The 22,787-nt window shown below is 37.1% G+C and overlaps 1 protein-coding gene across 1 annotated transcript; it reads right to left on the bottom strand.

Annotated features, from left to right (window-relative positions):
• Nucleotides 1-435: 435 nt before the first annotated feature.
• Nucleotides 436-22,720, bottom strand: SEPTIN10 (septin 10). Its single transcript, XM_058829591.1, has 8 exons — nucleotides 22,612-22,720; nucleotides 19,052-19,169; nucleotides 18,177-18,372; nucleotides 16,550-16,736; nucleotides 12,442-12,603; nucleotides 10,867-10,963; nucleotides 10,122-10,284; nucleotides 436-1,852 (listed from the first exon to the last, which is right to left on the bottom strand). The coding sequence occupies exons 1-8, from the start codon at nucleotides 22,639-22,641 to the stop codon at nucleotides 1,846-1,848; spliced, it is 960 nt and encodes a 319-aa protein (XP_058685574.1). The 5' UTR covers nucleotides 22,642-22,720; the 3' UTR covers nucleotides 436-1,845.
• Nucleotides 22,721-22,787: the final 67 nt, after the last annotated feature.

Raw genomic sequence — 22,787 nt, 5'->3', positions numbered from 1 at the left:
TGAAATTTTGAACACTGCTTGTACATAAAAGCCTATAAACAAAAATCTGTCAGCAAAATGAGTAAATGGTTCAAATATGTCAGTAGTTGTATTAAATAACAGTGGACTAATAAACAATACCATTTGAAAAGAACTCTTTAGGAAGCTTGTAGTGGATATATTCACTGAATACTTTTGCACTACACTCTTCTGAATGCAACTGCTTATGGCAGGAACACCTTTGGCACAATACATTTAAAATTAAAGCAAGCTGACCACACTTATGGCGTGATGTTTAAGGCAAACACGTATCAAGGCAGAGCTTTACCAGAAAGCCTGTGATGATAATTACAGTAACCACCACACTGTGTGTGTACAGATCATGCTTAAAAATTATTCTTTTGCAGAATGCAGCAACAAGACCTATTAGCCAAACATTTTAGTAAGAAACTGGAACTCTTATACCTTCAAGAGCACACCATGAATCACTGCTTTCTCATGAGAAATTATCATTATTGTGTCTTCTGTCATCAGTATTACATAAAGCTGGAACTGAAAAACCATGGCAAGCATATACACTTAACATACTCTGAAGAAGAGTTACTCATAGTACTGCAGATAATGACTTCTGTTACCAAGAATTCCACTTTCATATGTAAATCCAGAATCAAAGGAATCGAAGAAAAGGGATTCGGTAACAACAGTTGAAATGTTATGAATTTTGTCCAAATTAGGCTTCTAGCATACACCCCAAAAATGTCAGAGCTTAATGATATCTGTGGAAATATGTGCACCAATGTAGCTTCTAAAGTTCTTCAGAATCTAGCAGTTATAAATAAATTCAGAACCAAGAAATCTGTTTTCAACTGCAGGAAGTTATTAATTAACAAAATGTTATCTGCAGTAAATTTGTAAGCTATCAGGAAAAAAAATGAGTAAGTCAATTCAGTTCTGGTTTGGGAGGGGAAAAACATTTAAGTCAATTTAATTTATTATATGAGTATTTAATTCAATGTTTTTCATATAAATCAATTTGGCATGTTATTCTGAACACTACTTTTGAAAGTATTTCTGAATTTTCACAATTTATTCAACTCAACTTTGAGAGTGGTGAAAGAAAGAAGTGGGTGGGTGGGAAGAAAGTGAAATCTTTATTGGGTCATATTCTGCACTTCGTGTTTTTACAGCAAATTTTATCAATCTCTTCTCTCAAAAATCTGTACTAGGAAGACACATCTAATATGGGCCAACAGTAGTTAGACTGCTTCATAAAACTAATAACATATCCTACATTCAAAACCTGAGTGCTGCAATCAAATACTATTCCTGAAATTCCCTGGGTGAATTTCTCTTTCTAACTCCTCCTTCTCACTCTCCCTCTTGCTCTGCTCTCCAACATTCATAGTTCCTTCATCTCTGACATGAAAGCATTGGACTTCAAGTTGAAAATCTTGGTTCTTTCATGGAAAAAAGAAAAGAAAAGACAAAACAATGCTCATAGAACAAACAAAAATTACTCCAAAAGTAAATCCAAGCATGAGGGTATTTTACGCACTTCTGTCTTCTTATCACAGAATAGGAGCATGTTCCTGTCTTTTCTAAAAGATTACTGAAATCTGAGTTATAAAAGTGAATGTGAAGAATTTTTTTATTGCTGCCTCTGATGACTAGCATCAGCACTTACTTTTTGCAGTCCTTGTGTCTTCGAACTAACAACAGGGGTAGAGACAGGCACTTGTGACTGAATCGATACAGTGATAGCTTTCTTTTCAATAAACTGAGCTATTTCATCTTCTAGAAGTTTTTTCTTTTCCCCTAATTTCAACTCCTCTTCTTGATGCATTAGTGCAAGATGTTCAAATTTAGTCAGTACCTATTTAAAGAAAGCACAAAAAATTACATTTCCAACTGGCAACACAAGGTGGTGATATCACAATATAAAAACCCTCTGCAAATTAACAGTAAAACCCATCTCTACTTGTTTTAATAGCTGTTAGAAATTGCAGTTATTTCCCCAAACTGTTAAGACTAAAAAACAGCAATACAGAAAAATAATAACTTTTATCAGACTGTTCTCATGATCCAGGCTATTATACTCAAAGTACAGGTGGAAAACAGGGAAGGCACTAAGTGAATACTAGATTTCCTACCATATTTTATTGTATCTTTATTGTATCAAAATAAAGAGGCCTTTAAAGATGAACCAATTATCAACAGATTAAATCAATATATCTCAAGAAGAATATAGTTCCCTAAAATCAAGTGGGGAAGTGTACATTGATCAGATTTAAATATTAGTAAGAACAGTGTTAGGCCGGTTGGGGTGGGCTGCAAGAAGCTACCGACTTTTCTACAGTAATTGTTCTTTGATTTGGTTTTTTTGAAATATTAATGCATTTTAGTTTCTAGATGTATTTCAACCAGTTTAAACCCACTGTGAAGTTGTGTGCGACAACAAAAGGGGTACTTAATCCTTTCTCATCTCTCATTTCCCCCCACACAAATTCTCCTAGAATCCTGCTTTTACAAAGAAGAAACTAAGACTATAAATGTAACCGTATGCCTGTTGTACACAGCAGAGCTGAAAAATTTTATAGGTGCACCTACGAGTTTCCTCTAAATGAAGGATGTGAAAGAAATCTGAAGTACCACAGAAATTCTTGGCTTTCTTTAGTTTCCAGATACAAAATACAGCAGTAAGAGTACATAATAAATGTTATTTAGGAGTGATCGCATGATCACTTTCCCACATCAGGAACACGGAAAACTAATATCCATAATTCTGCAATATGCAGAGTTCACAAACAACTTGGTATAAATCATACAAGGATAATATCAAAGGGTTAGCACAGATACTGTGTAAGACCTTGCTGAACCTGCTTTGAACATGGCTAAGCATTCTTCCAGTTGGAATGCCTCATACTGAGAACAACTGAATCTGACTTTTTCTCCACAAGTAGCATGTGATTTAGGAAACAAATATTAAGCCGCCTTCTTATTTAAAACATGCACTTGAACACCTAAAAAAAAAAATTGCTACAGCTACTGCTACAGAAAAGAAATTAATAAAAATACACAGGTTTCAAATTTCAATTAAACCAGTGTTTGAATATAAATACACATGACCATGATAAGAGTCTGTCAGAAAGCAGATGAGAAGATCCTACTTTGCTAGTCCAGCTTGACAGGACTAAATCTTTAAAAACAGAGCCAAGAAATATACCACATCTTCAAACAGTCTTAAAGCAGCTGGGATGAGATGAGATTGTGAAACCAGAACTGAAACAAACCAACAGAATACACACTTTCAAACTCTCAGCATGAGTGTTGAGCTTAGATTAAATAACTCAGTCTGGAAGTCAGGCAAACACACATGGCCCACTCTGAAATGCTTCTGAAAAGATTTTTTCCTAAAATATTGGTTTTTACAGGGTAATCTATGCAGGAAAAGCACCTACGGTGTTGTTATGGCATACCAATGTTTCTCACCACACTGAGAGAAGACAAAGAAACACAACCACTATATTCATCACTCTTACTTCACCATATCAACTCCCACTCTTCTATAGACACATACCAGCTATCCACCAAAGCCTTCAGACCATAAGCTCCTGCCTTCCTGTAACAAGAATGCCATTTATAGAATCACAGAATCATGTATGCTGGGAAAGACCTTTAAGATCACCAAGTCCAAGCATGAACCCAGCACTGCCAAGCCCACCACTAAACCATGTCCCCAAGTGCCACATCTGCACATATTTTAAATACCTCCAAGCATGATGACTCACCACTTCCCTGGGCAGCCTGCTCTCCAAGCTTAACAACCCTTCCAGTGAAGATGTTTTTCCTAATATCCAGTCTAAACCTCCCATGACACAGCTTTAAGTCCATTTCCTCTCATATTGTCACTCAGCACTTGGGAGAAAAGACAAACCCCAAACTCACTACATTTCTCCTTTCAGGCAGTTGTAGAGAGCAATAAAGTGTCCTCACAGACTTCTTCAGCCTAAACAACCGCAGCTCCCTCAGCTACTCCTCGTAAAACATACTGTCTTCTTTGCTGGTGTGTAATCCATCTACTAATCAAATCAACCTGTGTAGCCAAACTGCTTTTGATTTAAAGCATTACTGTCCTCAAAATATTAGGAAATTATAAATATCAACCACTGATTTTGTTAAGAACTTAGCTGTTCCAAATCTCAGAAAACAAACTCATGACAGACAGGCATGCTTGCCTGTTGCTCTGCCTCTTCCAACATTGCTGCTTTCTCGTTCACTTTCTGCACAAATCGTTGCTCAATCTCCTCTTCTTTTCTTTCCATTTCAAGGCAGAACTCGAGCCTCTTTGCCTCAATGACCTCCTGCAGACTGAAGTTCAAAAATGTAAGCAACTCTCCAGCACGCTGCTCTATTCAGTGTGGAAAACCAACAATCTAGAAAATTATTTAAACAATTAATACTCATCTGAAATACTAATTTCTACAGCTTCCTACATAAAAATTCATAAAGAAACCTAAACAGAAGCAAGCATCTTATCTTCCTATTTTTTATTTACATAAACAACCCTGAGTAAAATTACTTATGTATGCTAAGAGCTCCTGGGTAATTTACATTTTGAAGTAAATACACTTTAGGCATCTCATGTTCTACAGACTTGATTTATACCTTTCTGACTCCAACAGGCACAACTTTTTAAGTTGCTTAGTACTAAGACACTGAAATTGCTGGAAAAATCTCCCAAAATTTCCTTATTGTGAAACCTCAGTCTTCAAGTAGGACCACACAAAAACAATTAATCTGGAGCATTAACGTAACAAAAAACCATTCCTATATGAAAATGGAAGAAAATAACAGAATCTTTAAAACATATAACACTCTTTTTGTACTGTCAAAATTTAAATATGGCACAATTACAGCAATATAGAATGAATTCAATTTCGTAACTTGCTCAACACCCAAAATACAGGGTTACTTTACAACATGCAACAGCCAAAACCTCAAGGCTGCTTGTTTTTTTCTGAACCCTCTCTTCCAGAAGAAAATAAACTGCATACATACTATACTTATATTTAGAACTATATAGGAGGAATAAATTAGTTCAGATCATTGAGCAAATCCCTGGCAAAAAAAAAAAAAGGCAAGTCAGCAAGTAAATCAAACATTTGTTTACTTTTAAATCTATGCCTCCCTTCTCTTTTGAGTACACAAGATACAATTTTTTTCCTTCCAAACAACAGGTACTTGAAATTGAGATACTTCTTTCATGTCAAAGCATATCACAGCAAATTAAAAGATACTAGTAATTTATTCATATGAATAAACTACTAGAGGTTTGACATTTTCAGGGTCTATACTACCACTGCCAGGCAGTCCTGGAGGGAAGTATGCTTTTCAAGAAACGTGAATGTAGCTTGTACACAGATGTACCTCATACACCGAACTTCCTCTGAAAAGCAAACCTGCTTAACGACACAAGTTCTTCCATGAAAATATTTACCATAAACTTCTCTAAGTCACATGATTCCAGAAAGCAGAATTGGTGGACTACAGCTATGTTAATGGTTATTGGAAACTCAAAGGCATTGTCTTCTATGACACTGGGCTTAAGAACAGATTAAACCGTGGATAATGGTCTAGCTTTTCTCTCTAGCTTTTCTCTGGGGCTCCTCTTTACACCTTCCATCTCTTCTAACACTTGCTGAGTGCTGACTGGTCAGCCCTTCACAGCTAACATGAGTTACTGTCCTTTGCCAGGTAACTCATGCCTTCCACCCTCATGTTAAATAAACAGGTACATATATTAAGTATTTAATTTTGATTTATACTTTTAATATACATACACACTTGTGTTTTTGTCCTATCTTTTACTGTTTCTATTAAAACCATTTATAAATGGAAAAAATTACCAAAAAAAAAAGTCTAAAAGTCTTAAGAGTTAATTATTTAGAGCACCACTAAGCTTAAACAGCTCTATCTTTGAATTTAGGGTGATTGGGCAGTTTCTCAACCCCAAAGTTTCTTATTTGTATTCAAAATATCATGTTAAGAGAGAAGAAACATCTTGAAATTGCACATGCCGACAATGTTCATAAGATATGAAGGCCAGAGCACTCCTCCTACTTTTATTCAAGCACTACATGGCAACAAAATAAATTCAGAACAATTACCCTCTTGTGTTTGGGTTTGTTTTGGAGGCTTTTAATCAGCTGTGAAGTAACTTAGGTCACCCTGAAATTCTAAATCCCTAAAATCCACATAAAAAGAGGCATGGTTTTCACACATATTAATTCACACTATCTCTAAGTTTAGACAATAATGCTACAGCACAGGTTTTTCAAGTGCTAGCAGTCTCACACTATACACATTTCTGCACACAGTCAGTTCTGATAGATAAAATGCTGCCCTTTGGGAACAATAAAACTGCTAGAGCAAATGCTAGACTAAGTTAACATGCTGCAATCACACCTTCCTTTCTTTATGTGGACATCCTTAGACCCAGACTAGGTTACTTTATCAGGTAAAAGCAATTTTGTGTTGAAATTAGTAAAATATTAACTTTGAAGACACTCAGTAACTAATCATATTGCACATAGAAAGAAGAGGAGAAATAAAAGTGCATTTTTAAAATTTACTATGCAGGTGGCTGTGGATGCCAGTAAGTGTTCATGTGGCAGTGTTCAAGGCCAGGCTGGATGGGACTTGGAGCTACCTGGGCTGGTGGAACGTGCCCCTGTCCATGGCAGGTGGTTGGAACTGGATGGTCTTTGAGGTCTCTTTCAATCCCAACCATTCTATGACTCCATGAAATACCCCCTCCCCCTGGACTGATAGTTTTGGAAATCACCGAGACAGAACTAAACCAATTTCCTTTTCTGCGTATGGCAGACCAGCAACACAATAACCAAAACACTCTTTGGTGTTACAAGATTTTGGGGAGGAAGGAAAGACAGTTCACTAAATCTTAAGTCAATCCTTTCAACATTACTTCATCCACTGCTCACAGTAAAATAGTTTCTGGTTTATCTGAAGACTGGTTTCACTGCTTTTCATTTAGCACATTATGAAAATCAAGTTCACAGATTCTCTCATTCTTCTGGCTTAGACAGTCAGACTGTTACACTCTGTACAAAGACACCTGCAAAATTTACATGTTATAACTAATAATTTAAATAATGCGTTCTTACTGAGGTTTTGGAGAAAGGGATTGTGAAGACAGGCTAAACTAATCATACATACCAGCACTACCACCTGCCTTTCGACAGAAGCATAGCTGTGACATACAGTTTTTTCTGTCTGAATGAGACTAAAAGCATGGAAGCCTAAAACTGAAAATCAGACACATGTTCATAAATAAAGACTCTAAAGTGAATTCAACTCTCAGTGGAACACAATGTGCAAATAGGTTTGAACAATACAGGTATTTAAAGTTCATTCAATTACACTTTTAAAAGCTTTCAAATTTGAAAGTAACACTTGTAACTTTCTGCATAACATTTGGCTATCAAAGTATTTCAGAAAAAGTAAAAAAAAAAAAGATTAACTAGTGGCAGGTATTTCTAGCACAGTCCTTCAACTCAAGTCAACTATCTCAGTTGATACTGAGCAATAATAAGGATGTGGTAGACCTAAAGAATTATCAATTTTCCAGTAGAGGCATGAAAAACAGGTATTTTGGGTGTGGTCCAATCTCACTCTAAGATAGCTAAAATATTGAGTTCAAATGAAAAGGTCTGCAGCTGGTCAGATAAAATCCACTGCCAAAGATTTCTTACAGAAAAAGTCTAATAGCCTTTAAAATGTTAGGTTTCTTCCCTAAGACAGGACAAGAGTCGTGTCAAACTTCCTCTACATATGAACTTATTCATATCACTGAACCCTTCCTGGTGTTCTGTCATCATCTTCAAAAGAGACTGAAAAATAAACAAGTTCAAGAATTGCAAGGTCTGAATATCCCAGTTTCAGGGAGGAAAAAAGCACAGAATGATTCCCCACATACTGAGAAACCAAGATGCTTATGTTACAAATATGTTTAATTGCAATTAGAATGGAGAATAAATTGTAATTATGATGACAGAAAAACAACTAACCCAAAGAATTATTAACATCAGCAAATCTAAACACACAGGCATACAGCCTGAATGTCAATCCTCAGCTTCTTTCAACAGACTCCGGTCTATCAGCTTTCTTCTTTCAGAACAAAAATGTGCCCATAGGCAACAACTTAAATTGAAAAATGGACTTAACAAAATGTCCGACTTCAAAACACTAGCGATCCTCTTCTCCCTTGCAAACACCTAGGCTAACTAGGTATGTGTGTGTATATTTAGAAGTTTTTCCTGGAAGCACTCTTCATGTCTAGATTTCTGTTTTCAACTATTCCAAACTTTACCATTCAAAACATCTAAGCAATTATCTCTTGCTGAGAGTGATCTGAAACCAGGAATTCATGTTCCTCATGGACATAACTGGACCATTGAAAAGGCAGTACCAGACCATCTGCACACACATGAAAAAGCTTATCTTTACTTTTCAGCAATAAAGAAATGCAAATGCCAATTTTAAGTAGCAAAAAATTATAAAATTATTAAAAATCCACTTCCTGAATTTTATAACCAACAGATACTGCATAAACTACACCCTAAATACTCTGCTATCCATTGACTTCATTACATCATTCTAGAATGCAATTGCAAACTAACAAATTAAAAAGTTATTATGAAATAGCTTCACCAAAAATGCAGGGTTAGGGAATAGGTATAGTGTGTAAGTGTATAATAGGTATAAGTGTGCACAAGACAGTCACTACAGATTACCTTTATTTTTCCTTCTCACACCTAATAATAAAGGCGCAAATCTATTTTGGTGTTGTGTGCTGAAACTATCTCTTTGCACATCTCACATAAAAAAGTAAAAGTTGCCAGCATGTTTTTTCCCATGTAAGAGTGAAAGTCTTTACAGATGTCTGCTCACAAGGTAGCTGGACATCCAAGAATTACTGGTTTTGCTTTGCAGTGGCATACAATTCTGGATGAATAAACTACTGTCCTACTTCTAAATCCAAAAAACTAGTACAGGAACTTCACAGACAGCTTCTTCCCAATATGCCAAAAGGCAGGGAACATTCGCTACTCAAGTGTCAGTGTTCAAATGCTACAAACAGCCAATTACTCAAGTCTAGCAAAGGTTTTCTAAACTTACATTATTATCAAATTTAATATGCAGACAGCTACATCACAGGCACATAATATGAACTCTCAACATGCATTTTGATCATTATTTACACAACTAGCATGAAATTTTAATCTTCAGGCATATATTGCTATGCAATATTAATAATACTCTAAAACTACAGCTCTTAGAATACACATGTATATATTGTAAACATCTTTAGGGCAAAGAGGATGACAATTTAAGAACACATTTTTACCTAAAAGTACAGTCCCATGCATAAAGAAAAAACAAAGGAAGTTGAAAGAGGGAAATGAGAGAACTGGAAATAAAAGATTAAACAAAATGGATATAGAAATTTTAAATGCTTCCTGCACAAAGCAGCTTTACTACATGAAACAACTGAGTGCCTATAACCTTTTGCTTAACTTTCCTTTGGAATCCTCTTTTAACTTCCTACAGTCCAGCAAGAGATTTCTTGACCTGAAAATGTTGAGGCATTTGTTATTATGGCAGATAATGTGGGAAGTCAACAGTGTAACCACTTATTTTGTAAAAGTTTTTGTTTCAGTTCCTTCTGAGCCCGGAGTCCAACCAAACCATTATTCAGAATCAGACTTTCTTAAAAGAGAAAGTAAAACATAATATATAATGAAAATAAGTTAAAAGTTCATAAAGCACAGGTACCTAAGGAAAACAGACATGCTTCCTGAGAAAAATCAAAATCCTCAAGTTTATTATAGAAGAGAAAGATTCCAGAAACACAACTGGCTTTCATGTTTTTAAAAAGAATGCTTGTTTAAACCCATATACTTCTCCACGAAGGTAACTGAATGAACAGCTACATCCTCCAACTAAAAAAATATATTCTTTCCTTCTCAGAAAACTTATTTTATGTAGGAACACTGCTCTGCATTGGGTTGATGTGAAGCAAATGGATGCTGAAAGCAAGTGCTGCAGATTAAGTCTTTTACCTGACCGGTTTGTTCTCCGGGCTAATGTCTCTGCAGCCCAACTTTTCCAGTCTGCAGCGTCTGTACAACTCATAATATGCACGAGTCTTCTCTTTCAAGTCTTCCATATTTGTGCAAAGCATTCTGCGAAGCTTTATAGTGTCACAGTGGCTCTCATTTTCCACTAATCAGTAAAAAGATTTTACTATTATACAGAAGTAGCAAAATAGTCATACATAATAAAATACATTTTAAACAGCATCATTTACTTTGTTCATTAAATATACTTCTAGGGAAAGGTTATCTTGTTTATTATACCTCTTACACTTTCTTATAATTTCTAATATACACAATGAAGTACTGAAGACCTGTAAGTACTGGTGGACATATTTCAACCTGTCCTGATTTCCTGTTTGAGCTGAACAACACATTTCTCTCTTTTTTAACCCTCTTTACTGACAATAACCAAATGTTTGAAATATGGTAGTGCTAGAGGTACCATCACTATCCTAACCTACCCAAGTACTACACACACCATCTCATTCCTTGATTCTAAGGATGCATCAGTGTGGATGAAACTACAAATCAGTGCATGCCTCAAGTATTAATTGCTAAATTCCTTATACTGTTGATCCAAAATACAATCAGCCGGGCATCAGTGAAACAGCCCTTTTTATTACTGGAATTGAATTTTATACTTCATATACTTATTTATACTTCAACGACAGCAAAAATCTCGTAAAAATACTTTTAAGAATTCCTATACCTTTTACAATGCCCCAAGGGTATTGACGAGCTCTCACCATTTTGTTTCCAATTTTCACCTTCTCCATACTTCCAACCACGGCAAATGGCAAACAACCCTGTAGGAGTCATACCAATAAAGTCTCATCTGTCAGCATTCTTATGCTAAAACATAAAAACACTTCAGAAATAAATTAGGGAAGAAAACACCATTTCAGGAAAAGCCAATAGGCAGTTTGAAACCCGAAACCAGCCCTAGGGGATCAGTAGCTAGTCGGTATCCACTGATAAAAAACTCAAACTACAACAGAAACAGAAGGAGAAGCTGATACATCCAGATGTGTGCGTTGACAACTCAGGGGAACCTCAACAGGCTGGAGAAATGAGCCAACAGGCACCTCAGGAAGTGAAAATGAGAGCAATGCTAAGTCCTGTGTGTCAGGAGGAATAAGCCCATGCTGGGGGCCAAATGTCTGGAAAGGCATTTTGCAGAATAAGACTACCTGGTGAAGGACAGGTTGTTCCTCATTCAGGATGTCTGTCCCAATGGCAAAGGCAGCCAACTACATCCTGAGCTGCACTAGGAAATGCCAACCCCAAAGAGAAAACTTCTAGAAACATATGACTCACATTCAATCAAAGCTCATATCCCAGTAACACTCACATGACAATCACATGTTGGAACTTGTGGTTTGGTTACTGTTGTGGGCTTGGCACAAAGGCTGGGCACTTACTGCCTGCATGCTGACCCACAACAGCTGACCAAATAAAGCAACACCATGACCTGGAAAATAAATCACTAGCAGAGCATGGAAATGGAAAGAAACAAACCACCAGGCTTCACCACAGGAAAAGGACCTGTTATTGATCGACAGCTGCACATTCTCACTCCTTGGCTGGCTAACAGAGGTTAGGAATGTACAACCATGGGCACTGGCATCCTGGCTCCTGTGCCCTACTTTCAAACTCCAGTACACACAAACATGGTCACGTGTACCTACAAACACATGCACAAGAGCAGCAGATACAGAGCACTCGAGGCAAAGCCATCTAGCTTCACAGCCTCACTTGAAAGCTGGCAACTCCCCCTGGGACAATTGGAAAGGACAACAGAAAATAACCCAGAGTTACATCTGACCTTTACATCCCCAGAGAAAATCTGCCCTAATTTCAAAAGAAAGTACTAAATAAAAGAAAAAAAAGCAGGTGGAAGACTTGCTATTGTAGAAAGTTGTCAACATGAAGCACCTAAATATCTTCTCTACCAGGTGTAAAATTAAATCTATTGAGGAAAAGAGCAAAGTTAATCTGTCCATCTGTAATAATAATTATATATTAATTAACCAGATATTAGAAAAACCATGTATGCATGAGAACCTCTTTTCTGTTACAAGTATCAACAGTAGAGGGGCAGGAAGATTTGCAAGTAGGGAAAAAACCCCAACACGTAAGAACTTTTTAAGGAGAAGAAAAAACAAACAAACTTGTGACATGCAAACTTACAAGCTTAAAGACAATGTTGAAAGCAATGACATTAATCAGCATTAGAGAATGATCCTTTAGTACTGAAATACCAATATTTTTGTCATTTACTTACATTTGTGATGGTATTAATCTCAGAAACGGTTTCATCATCAGTAGGAAACTGGTATATCCGGATGCCATTACTAACTAATTCACTCATTATTTTCTTCTTGAACTCTTGTAGATCAGTTTTAGAAATGCTGTCTGCTTTGCCTATAACTGGTATAATGTTGACCTATGAATGACATAAATTATATTAAATGTGTGAGACTTGAGTTTTGAGGTGGCAACATTTGTAAATAGAATTGTTTTCTAATTAGCTGTTTAAAACTTCCTCCGCAGTACAAACCTTTCTATCCATTGATATCAAATTTTTACAAACAATGAAAAGCATTCTCATGGGCATCATTTAACTAACTAGCAACCAATTATTTAATATACTCCCTTAAAAGTAATTGATTCTAAGAACAAGGACGGAGGTCTCATAGAGGGAAGTACTCAAATGAAAGCACTGCCTACTTATTAACTAAATGCCATTAAGTATTCGTATCTCTGTTAAAAAAAAAAATAGCTTGTTTAGTGTACAGCAGCAAAGGACATGGCTCAAGTGTTAAATGAAAGCTAACAGTCTAAATATACGAAGAAAAAGAAGCTGGCTACCAAACCCTGCCTACCCCCAAGCCTCTTCCTTGGGTTCCTTTCAGCTACATTTTCTTCACCCCACCACTGCAGCACAGCTTCTCCAGTATTCTCCAATACGAGCTGAGGAATGACAAAGGCTCAAGCTTCTTGCTTAATAGTCTTTACACTCATTATTCAGAACATAGAATTCTGTGCTATTAAACTGCCCTATTTCCTAAAATAGTTATGGCACTAACTTGGAACGCAGTAGATGCCGATTTCTTTCTCACAAATACTATCACCACTCCAAAAACACATATTTTTTTCAGAACTAAATGGAATTAATGAATGCCAATATCCAAATATTTTGAAAAAACAACATAAATAACTCTTTCAGATTTCAGAAGATGAAGAGTTTTACAGAGTTCTTTGATCACAGATGAAAAAGGAGAGGAAAAGATAAAAAAACAACTTTCTATTCTTCTGAATATTCCATCTGAATGGAAATGCTTAAATGTCAAGAACAGATTCAAAATTGTTATTTTTCAAATAAGACTTCTGTCTTAAGCAAAATGTCCCCAAGAAAAAGAAGCAAGCCAGGTCTCAGTATGACTTCAAGATTACCTGATAATAGTCCATAACTGTGTAGCACACATGATCTAAGCATAGATGGGGTAAAATATCTAAAATCAAATAAAATTATGGAATATATTTTAAAATAACTGAACTAATTTAGAATTGTATAAACAATCTGTTACAGCTAGGAGTAATTCACACCTTCAGTCAAATTAGCAGACTGACATCAAGTTAGGTTTTCTCCAATATAGGGTCTAAAAATTGATGGAACACAGTCCTCAGAATTAAATTAACCTCTACTCTTTTTCAACATGAAAGTTGTCTTTTCAATGTGAACGTTTTTCAAGCACTCACTAATTAGGAAAGAATTACTTAGAAAACAAATAGCAGAGAAAGTCTACCAAGGATAGAGGAGAGCAACAAGGCTGGTGAGGGGTTTGGAACACAAACCCTGTGAGGAACAGCTGAGGGAGCTGGGGTTGTTTAGCCTGGAGAAAAGGAGACTCAGGGGTGACCTTATCACTCTCTACAACTCCCTGAAAGGTGGCTGTAGTCAGGTGGGGTTGGTCTCTTTCTCCAGGCAACAACTGGCAGAACAAGAAGACACAGTCTAAAGCTGCATCAAGGGAAATACAGGTTGGATATTAGGAAAAAGATTTTTACAGAAAGGGTGTTAAAGTATTGGAATGGTCTGCCCAGGGAGGTGGTGGAGTCACCATCCCTGGATGTGTTTAAAAAAAGACTGGGTAAGGCACTCAGTGCCATAGTTTAGTTGTTAGGGCTGGGTTGGACTCGAGGATCTTGGAGGTCTCTTCCAACCTAATGATTCTGTGAAAATCATCAGAAACTGTGATTACAGCTATCAACATTGACATTAAATCACCACAATTGTATAAAATATTGAAAAGCATAAAATTTACTCTGGTTTTAGATCAGCAACAAAGAAGGAAAAGAAATGCATGTATTTAAAATCACTGTTGGTTGCAACAGCAGGCTGATTTAATTGTACCCCTATGAATCAATATAAAAATTTCTGAAGATTCTTTCTGAAGAGAAAAAACCCAAACTAAATCCCCACAATACTTTACTGACTTGACCATAACCTGCATACAATTCTGAGAGAATAAATTAGAACTGCAGAGCTCTTAGCTGAATAATCACTATTTCCATCAAGAAAGTCTACAGGAAAAGATTCCTTTTTGTCTGTGAATGAAACCTGGCTGGCCTGTAGTGATGCCATCCTAAGCAAAACTACAGGATTTTCCACTGTCTAAATGCTAGAGTCCAAATTCCTAGCTAGTCATCCGATTCATAATAGAGAAAAATATTTTGACCATAGATACTCTGTTTTTTTCTTCAAGGACTGCAGAGTACAGGACAAACCTAATCCATTCCAAGAACCCTCTCTACCTCTAAACTGTGTAATCTGCTATTGTTTTGTAGCAGCAGACCGTAACAAAAGCACACAGTGTACACTGTAGTGGATTTAGGAAGAAACTCAAGACAGCTTTTGACATAGATTTACACATTTGATGGATGCATGTGGCTGTACCATCTTCTCTTTATGGAATCTTGTACTCAGTGAATCCACCCAGGGACTCCTACATCCTGGGAAACTCCGAGTTCTTAACTCTCACTAGAGAATGCAGTACTAAAAGTACCACAAACATGCTCCACAATGAGATGGAAACAAAACTACAGTTAAAGCATATAACTCTTTCTGTGTGTACATGGATAATTTTGCAGTAAGATCAGAAAGAATCCATTGCAAAGGGATTAAACAAGTTACATGTGGTTCACGCTCTCTCTGTGCCAAAGCAGAACCAAAAATATTTTGCAGTACGTGGCTAGAAGCCAAAATTCCCCAAAGCTTTTGGTTTATCCTGTGGATATTTTCTTAGGATGCTGTGACTCAAAGATCTGTATCCTTTTCTTCTGAGAGAAACACTGTTTTAAAGGGTTTTAAGGGTTTTAAATGAAGTCTGGTAAAGAGAGGGCACAACCTAGAAATGACCCTGCTCTCCTCTACCTTTGTACCACCACACCTTCCCTCTGCTTGCTCTCTGCTATTGAGAGGTTCAGAATGCAAAATACAGCCACAAACAAAGTAACAAAAATCCCACATGTGCTTATCAACCACAAATGTGGTCTAGACAGCTGATTTAATCCTTGTTATCTTGGAAAAAAACTTCTCACGAACAAGAAAATGCAGGAATTTAGGAGAAGGGGCTCTAGTAAAGCACAAAGGAAAAGGTGAAAGGCACAGCAAATGCATTTAAGTTTTCAATTTTTTTAACATTTCAACAAATTAAATCCAAATAATATAAGGTTTCTTAAAATAGGTTAAATGTTTAACTTCACACAGCTAAATGTTTCATTACAGGAAAAAAAGCTAAGGATTTAGAAAATGCAAGCAATTTTATTAGAAACTGCTATTTTAAACCTTTCTAAACAAATCAAGATGTTAAAACACTACTGCAGCCTATCACAGAAAAAGCCACGTTGGCAGTGTGTTCTGTTCATGGCTCTTCATGCATCTTCAGTTATCTATAATAAAGATCTTCATAGTGCTGCACAGCTTTTTATATGCCAACTTTCCAGCAGTCCCAAAACTAGAAACAAGCTTAATTAGAAATACTGCAGCACTTACGGAAGGTACCCTATCCAATCTCACTATGCTGTTTATAGTTTAATAAAAGTAAAGTTGGTGTGGTTCTACTTTTTTTAACTTTGCTGTGCTTCTTTTTTCAGTGTTCTTGCTACATGTCTCTCTCCTTTGGATTTGTAAATAAACAAGTGATGAACTGCAAGCTACTTGCACAGCCCATTTATTCTGAACTTATAGTACAGTACCAAAAAAAATTACAAAACCAATACAAAAATTACAAAAAATGCATTGATGTAGAACTCGAAGATGGTAATGGACCTAAAAGCTACAAGATGCTTTAGAAAGACAAATTTTTGGAACTGTTTCCAAGTCTTACCTTACTGTCTAGGCTTCTCATAGTTAATAAATCTATGGTTTTTAGAGAACGGCCTGTAGGTGAAATGAAATAGAGGCAGACATGGATGCGAGTATCATGGTAACTAAATAAAGAACGTATAACTTTCAGTTCCTCCTCGAGATAGGCTTCAAATTGTGCATCTATATAATCCACTATTGGCTGATAGCTGTAGGAAATAAAATTTAACAACCAGATATTAGCTACTCCTAAACAGAGACAGACTAAGAAAGGAATTCTCTTATATTGTTCTACAGATTTTTGCTTTACATGTCAAAAGGCTGCTCAAGTAGGGCAGAAAATTATGTGCAAAAAACAGACTACTCCTAATTGCTGAAAAGCTACTCAAAAAATAATTGTGCATCTAATAAAACAAAGTATTTCCTAGCTACCATTAGTGGAAAAAAACTACATAAAGTTAATTATGATTATAACTAAACTTCCCAAGTTGTGCAAATGCAGAACTCTTAAATATAAGGAAGATACAACAACCTCTTAGGTACAATACAAGAACAGAAAGAATATGCAATTAATAGTACCAAGAAACAAGATAAGCTTTATCTTCTGAAGCACTGTACATGAGAGAGCTCTTAAACAATAGACAAAAACTAAAATGAGAAATATTAGAGAATAAAAATCTGATTTATAGTAAGTACAGTTTAAGTATACTTTATCCTACTTAAAACCAGATACTAATCTGCTTTCAAAAAAAAAAGATTTTCTAGATGTAGAAGCAGTGCACCCTTACACTTCTGTTACACAGAACATAAGTTTACAAACCAGATCAATTGCTATCGAAATCCAGAAGCAGGTATTACACACAAAATCAAAAGAACAAAAGAACAAAAAGGCACCTCCTATACCACACATCAAAACCTCGAATAGCTATACTAGTATCCATTTGCATCTCCTTCATCCAATTCATCAGCAGTAGCTATTATGCAGTCATACCATAAGCTACAGCTGTGATGATAGTCTTAACGTGACTCTCTAACCTCTTATTATATGCGTACCACCATTTAGGTACTCAAACAGCATAAATTCTTTACACTTAAACCAAAAGAAACAAAATCTGCTGAGACAATTCAGTCCTGTAAAAAATTCACACAAGCAGTGACTCAAAAAAAGTTCTGAAAGACACCAGTGTGCTGCCTCTACATCTTCTGTCTAAACTGACTGACACAAAAAACAAAGATCTTCAGTAATCCACATGATGTTACTTCCAGTTTAAGGTCTTCAACAAGTTACAACTGAATTGTTAACAACCCTGTAGATATAATCTGTTTAATCTACAGTACTTTATAATCTGCTTGGCTGTTTAAAAAGCCTCCCATTGAACTCCCTGCTTTTCTTCATCCCCCCAAAAACACTACTCCATATACACAAATTTATAAAAGATTATATCATAAAGAAAGGAGCAGAGTTCATCTGAATTATAAAATGATTTCTTATGAGAACAACAATATGTTTACTTTGGCACACAAGGAAAACAGTTAACCATCTATTCAGAATACATGTAAGACAACCACTTACTACAAAGCCCAAAGAAAAATCAACTTGCAATTAAGACGAAAAATTCAGCAAAATATAGTGACAAGAGGGCGCTTACCTGTCTGCTTTGTTCACCTGGTCACCAAATCCCACTGTTTTTACAACAGTCAGCTTCAAAAGGACATTACTTTCCTGGAGTTCATAAGTCCGGGCTCTAAGTCGCACGCTTGACAGAAAATGTGTTGATGGAGAGTCCTCAAAGTTGATGTTAAACAAACTGCTCATCAAGGCTGATTTCCCAATTCCAGTTTCCCCTAAGGTTAAACAGAAGGGTTGGAGAAGACATTTTGCACATTAAGTAAACACATAATAATCACAGAAAGTACACAAAAACTTCTCAACTGATTTCTCTGAGCAAAATGTATTTGTACATTCTTTTAGTGAACACTAAATACATTTTCTTTTATTGTTTTCATCCTACATATAACGGTAAATTACCAGCTAACAAGTAATGAGCAGAACAGTGACTTGACATTTTGGTTTCTTTAAAAGTGTAAAACCATCTTCCTATAGATTTTAAAAAGTTAAGCATCTAGCTGTGAAACCAGAGTCAACAGATGGTTTTTAAGAATAAGGGTAAAATATTAGAGCAAAACATTTGATAAGTATAGAAACACTTCAATAATACCACCCTGGAATTTTAGAATTTTTTTTAATCTGAAGTTCTTTGTTAAAAGCATAAACCCAGTTTACTCAAAAAAATCCAAAAGGCTGCTGATAAATTAATAAATAACTGGCATCCATTTTCAACATTTTTTGGTATTCACATTGTTTATGAAAATGCTACATACAAAACCAAACAAACAAAGCTGGGAGAAGGGGTGGTATGCTTAACATTAAAGAATCTGTTTAACAACACAGCTGGATTTAAATTTCAGTTACTTCCTGAGATGGGTATACCACTAAAGCCTTAAAGCACCAGGTACTACTCACCAATGCAAAGAATGTTGAAGCAGAAGCCATGCTTGATGGATCTCCTAATCAGCTGGTCAGGCAAGCTATCAAACCCAACATGTGCAGACAAGGACAAAGTTCGACAGCCAACATTTTGCTTCAGAAAAATAATTTTAAAATATCAGTTAACAATGGCAATAAATTAATTCTACTAAAAAGCTAGAATTCATTCCTTATGATTTCACATGCAATGAAGAAAAGCCAAAGTCTAAAAAAAAAAAAAAGACCTGCCAAATCAGCTTTATTCCATGATTTGAGAAATCATTTAAATTTACTTTACAGGACTATTCTTAAAGGCTTAAGATAAAGTCCAGGTTTTGAAAACAAACAAACAAAACAAACCACAAACCAAACAACCTTATGAAATGTGAATGAAATAAAGTAGACAAGTCCAACTGAAAATATAAACTGTAGGGAGAAAATAGATCACAGTTGGTTTGCTCTTAGAAATTAGGAAAAAAGTACTAAAAACAATCTAAGCATCAGAATTCAAAACAGAGAGCATAATCAGAAGAAGGGGTACATTATCAAACAGAATTCATCCTGAAGAGCTGGACCTGAAATTGCTATTTATGTAAACTAAAATATTATCTACACTCATATGCACCAGAACTCTGAGACAGAATTACATCTATTTCATTAGAACTATCTAAAGGTGCACATTCCTTTTCAAACATCAGACAGCAATCTAGAACCACAACATCAAGGCAGTGAGCATTCTAAAGTGCATAAGGCTAAAAGGAAATATCTTGATTCATACAAATGAACCGTATTTTTTAAAAAAAATTACATGTCAGAAGTAGAAATGGTGAGAGGTCCATTATATTCCTTCTCTTGTATTTCCAATCCACATGGAATGGGAAACCATTACTGTTTCCTGTGAACATGCATATGGTCAACAGTAGGAAATTTTTTAATTTAAAACTTAAAAGCCCATTAAAGTGACACTTTTTCTAATAGGTATGCATAATAAGTCTTGGAATTCCTGTAGCTAGAAGGCTATGGGTATTCCTCACAGCATATACTCATCTCTTCTTTATTTGCACAGGACTTCCTTGTATGGGCTTACAGACCGCACTGCACTAACTGCACCAAGTCTCATTTTAGATTTCTGTAATTAGATAATTCCATTTTAGACTAACATGAGGGAAAATGCATATGCAAAGTGAACAATTTAAATAGAAAATATGACATCTTTGGGCTATTAAAAAATGTACATTCAAAGCATGTCAGAAAACAAAATTTCTCAAGGCATTCCACTAGAAGAAAATTACTATTAAAAAGTTCTGAGAAACACTGAGAACTGTCAGGTTTCTGTTTATTTAAAGACAAGTGTATCTGAGACAGAGTGGCTGCACATCTAAGAACTCTAGCTGATGCTCAGCCTGATACTCAAAGCACCTCTATTGCCACTAGGCTAAGACAGTTCCTCTAACACAAACCATTCAGCCTCCACACCAAAAGCCAGTGCAAGAAGCACAGTGTGACTGGAGAAAGGGAGGCCTTTCACCTTCATGCCACCAGCCGAAATCCCAACCATGCTGGGCTACCCTCAAAACTCCTGCACTGCCATTTGTAACTCTCTAATAAAAAACACTCGCAGGATGGGTTCTTCCTTCTGATGTCCAGGTGTTAGAAAGATAAATTACTTTGTCAGTAGAACTGCCTTGTTAAGATTTAGGGCTTGACATGCCTCAATGATGTCAGGCCTGGAGGAGGTTGACAAAGCTTGGGGAGAAGGATGTGCTAATGAAAGTGGACACAAAGAATGTAGAATTTACTGGCCACAAGGACATTTGGCAGAACTCCCAATATCAGGAAGAAACTAACCAAGCCAACTCAGCAACTATGCTGAAATCAACTCCAACTGACTCAGCTCCAAGGCAATTTTGGCAGGAGGAGATCGTGACCACCGACTCATCGACCACCAACTCAAGAAACCCACCAATCCAAGAGAAAGACTGCGAATGTGCACTAATTAGCATGACAAGAGAGAATCACCAACCAACAGAAGGTAAAACACTAATTAAGAAAACTGCAACTGGTAGCAAATGACCCTTGATTTCCTTGTTTGCTAAAATGTATAAATGTAGTTTTGATGACTGGGCAGCTAGCATTTTGTGCGTTATCACCTAGCACCCTACTTTGCACAAAGTAGAATAAAGAAATAGAAGTAGCTTGTGTCAGTGTGTAAATTGCTGCTGCCTATCAAGCAGCGAGCCTTCATTCAGAACACCTCCTTTCCTTACAGAAGAATCACTGTGTAAATCTGTTCCACCTGACAGCAACTGAAGCATTCTCTTAATAGAAAAGCAGTAGCTCATATTTTTCCTTCTGAAATTTTCCAAGGACATCGGGAATTTGTCCCTCTGCTATTGTCTAACATGCAGAGAAATTAAATCCACAAAACTGACGACATGATATCTGCATTCTTACTACTTCCAAAAGAAATATCACCTAGTTGATCACCTAATTGTTATCACCTAAATCACATCTCATTCGTTCCCTCAAACCCATTTTTAAAGGTTGGTAGCATAACTAATGCGTCTGGATTTCTCCAGATTCATTACATTGGATGGGACTAGTGAAAACTGTCCCCAGAGCTGGAGGGTTGGAATCAGACGATCTTTTTGAGATCCATTCCAAGCCATTCTATGATTTAATCAAATATTTTGGTTTATATGAAATGGCCCATTAAAAACAGCATAAAAAATACATAGCCTGAGACGGTGTAACATTTAATTTTTTTCCTTTCAGAAAGAAAGAAACTAAAAAAATAGTTATCTTTAAAATTTGCCACATATGTCTGACTAAAACTGCACAACACCATGCTGTACCAAAGCAAAAGCTAGGTCTCAGACTACATGCATTACTCTGCATCAGCCTCTGCAGAACCAGACTAGCAGTCCAAGCAAGAAACTAGCTCACTCCTGGGTTTGTAGATGTGAGTGAAATTTGGGACATCCCCCCAGTAATGTGCCCATGGGCACCCCAAATCTGACTCTTCCTGAGCCCCGAGTTTTCCACTACTAACAGCAGGCACAGGGACCACGCTCCGGGGGAACTAACGCTCCAGCACTGCCGTGGGGATGGGTTCAATGTCTTCACAACATAGAGCTGACGACAGCTGTGCCATTACACAGAAGTAATTCTTCAGTAGATAAGATTCAACTTATTACTTGAAATACTCGATACGCCACGGGAGCGCTAAGAGTGACATCCGACAACAAGTTCCTTTAACAAGTGTTCTAAAAGCCTGGCAGCTCGGGGAACTAGACGGCGTGAGAAGGACCCTTCATCTCCCCCGCTAACCCGGCCTTCACACTGACGCGGCCCTCACCAGCGCCGGTCACGGACCCGGGACAGCGCCCGGTGCCCCGCAGCGAAGGCAGCGAGGCACAGACGCCACTTCCACCTCTTCGTACGGTGCGACCGCCACCCTCCCTTCCCCTCCTGGTGCCGGCGCAGCCGGGCCCCTCCATCCCCTCAGCCGCGCCGGGTTCACCCCCGGCGTTCCCCGCACCGCGGAGGGGACTTACCAGATACCGATCGGCATCGGAAGCGGCCATAGCCCGCCAGGCGAGGCAGAGAAGGAGGGAGGAGAGCAGGGAGGGAAGGACGCGGCCAAAACTGCCGCCGAAGGGGAGAGGCACGCGGTGGGGAGGAGCGCGGGGAGGGGATGCGGCCACGGCTCCGCCGGCGGGGCGGGCGCTGT

This window comes from Poecile atricapillus, chromosome 1 (genome assembly GCF_030490865.1).
Source record: "Poecile atricapillus isolate bPoeAtr1 chromosome 1, bPoeAtr1.hap1, whole genome shotgun sequence".
NCBI lineage: Eukaryota > Metazoa > Chordata > Aves > Passeriformes > Paridae > Poecile > Poecile atricapillus.
This window is presented reverse-complemented; position numbering and strand designations above follow the sequence as displayed.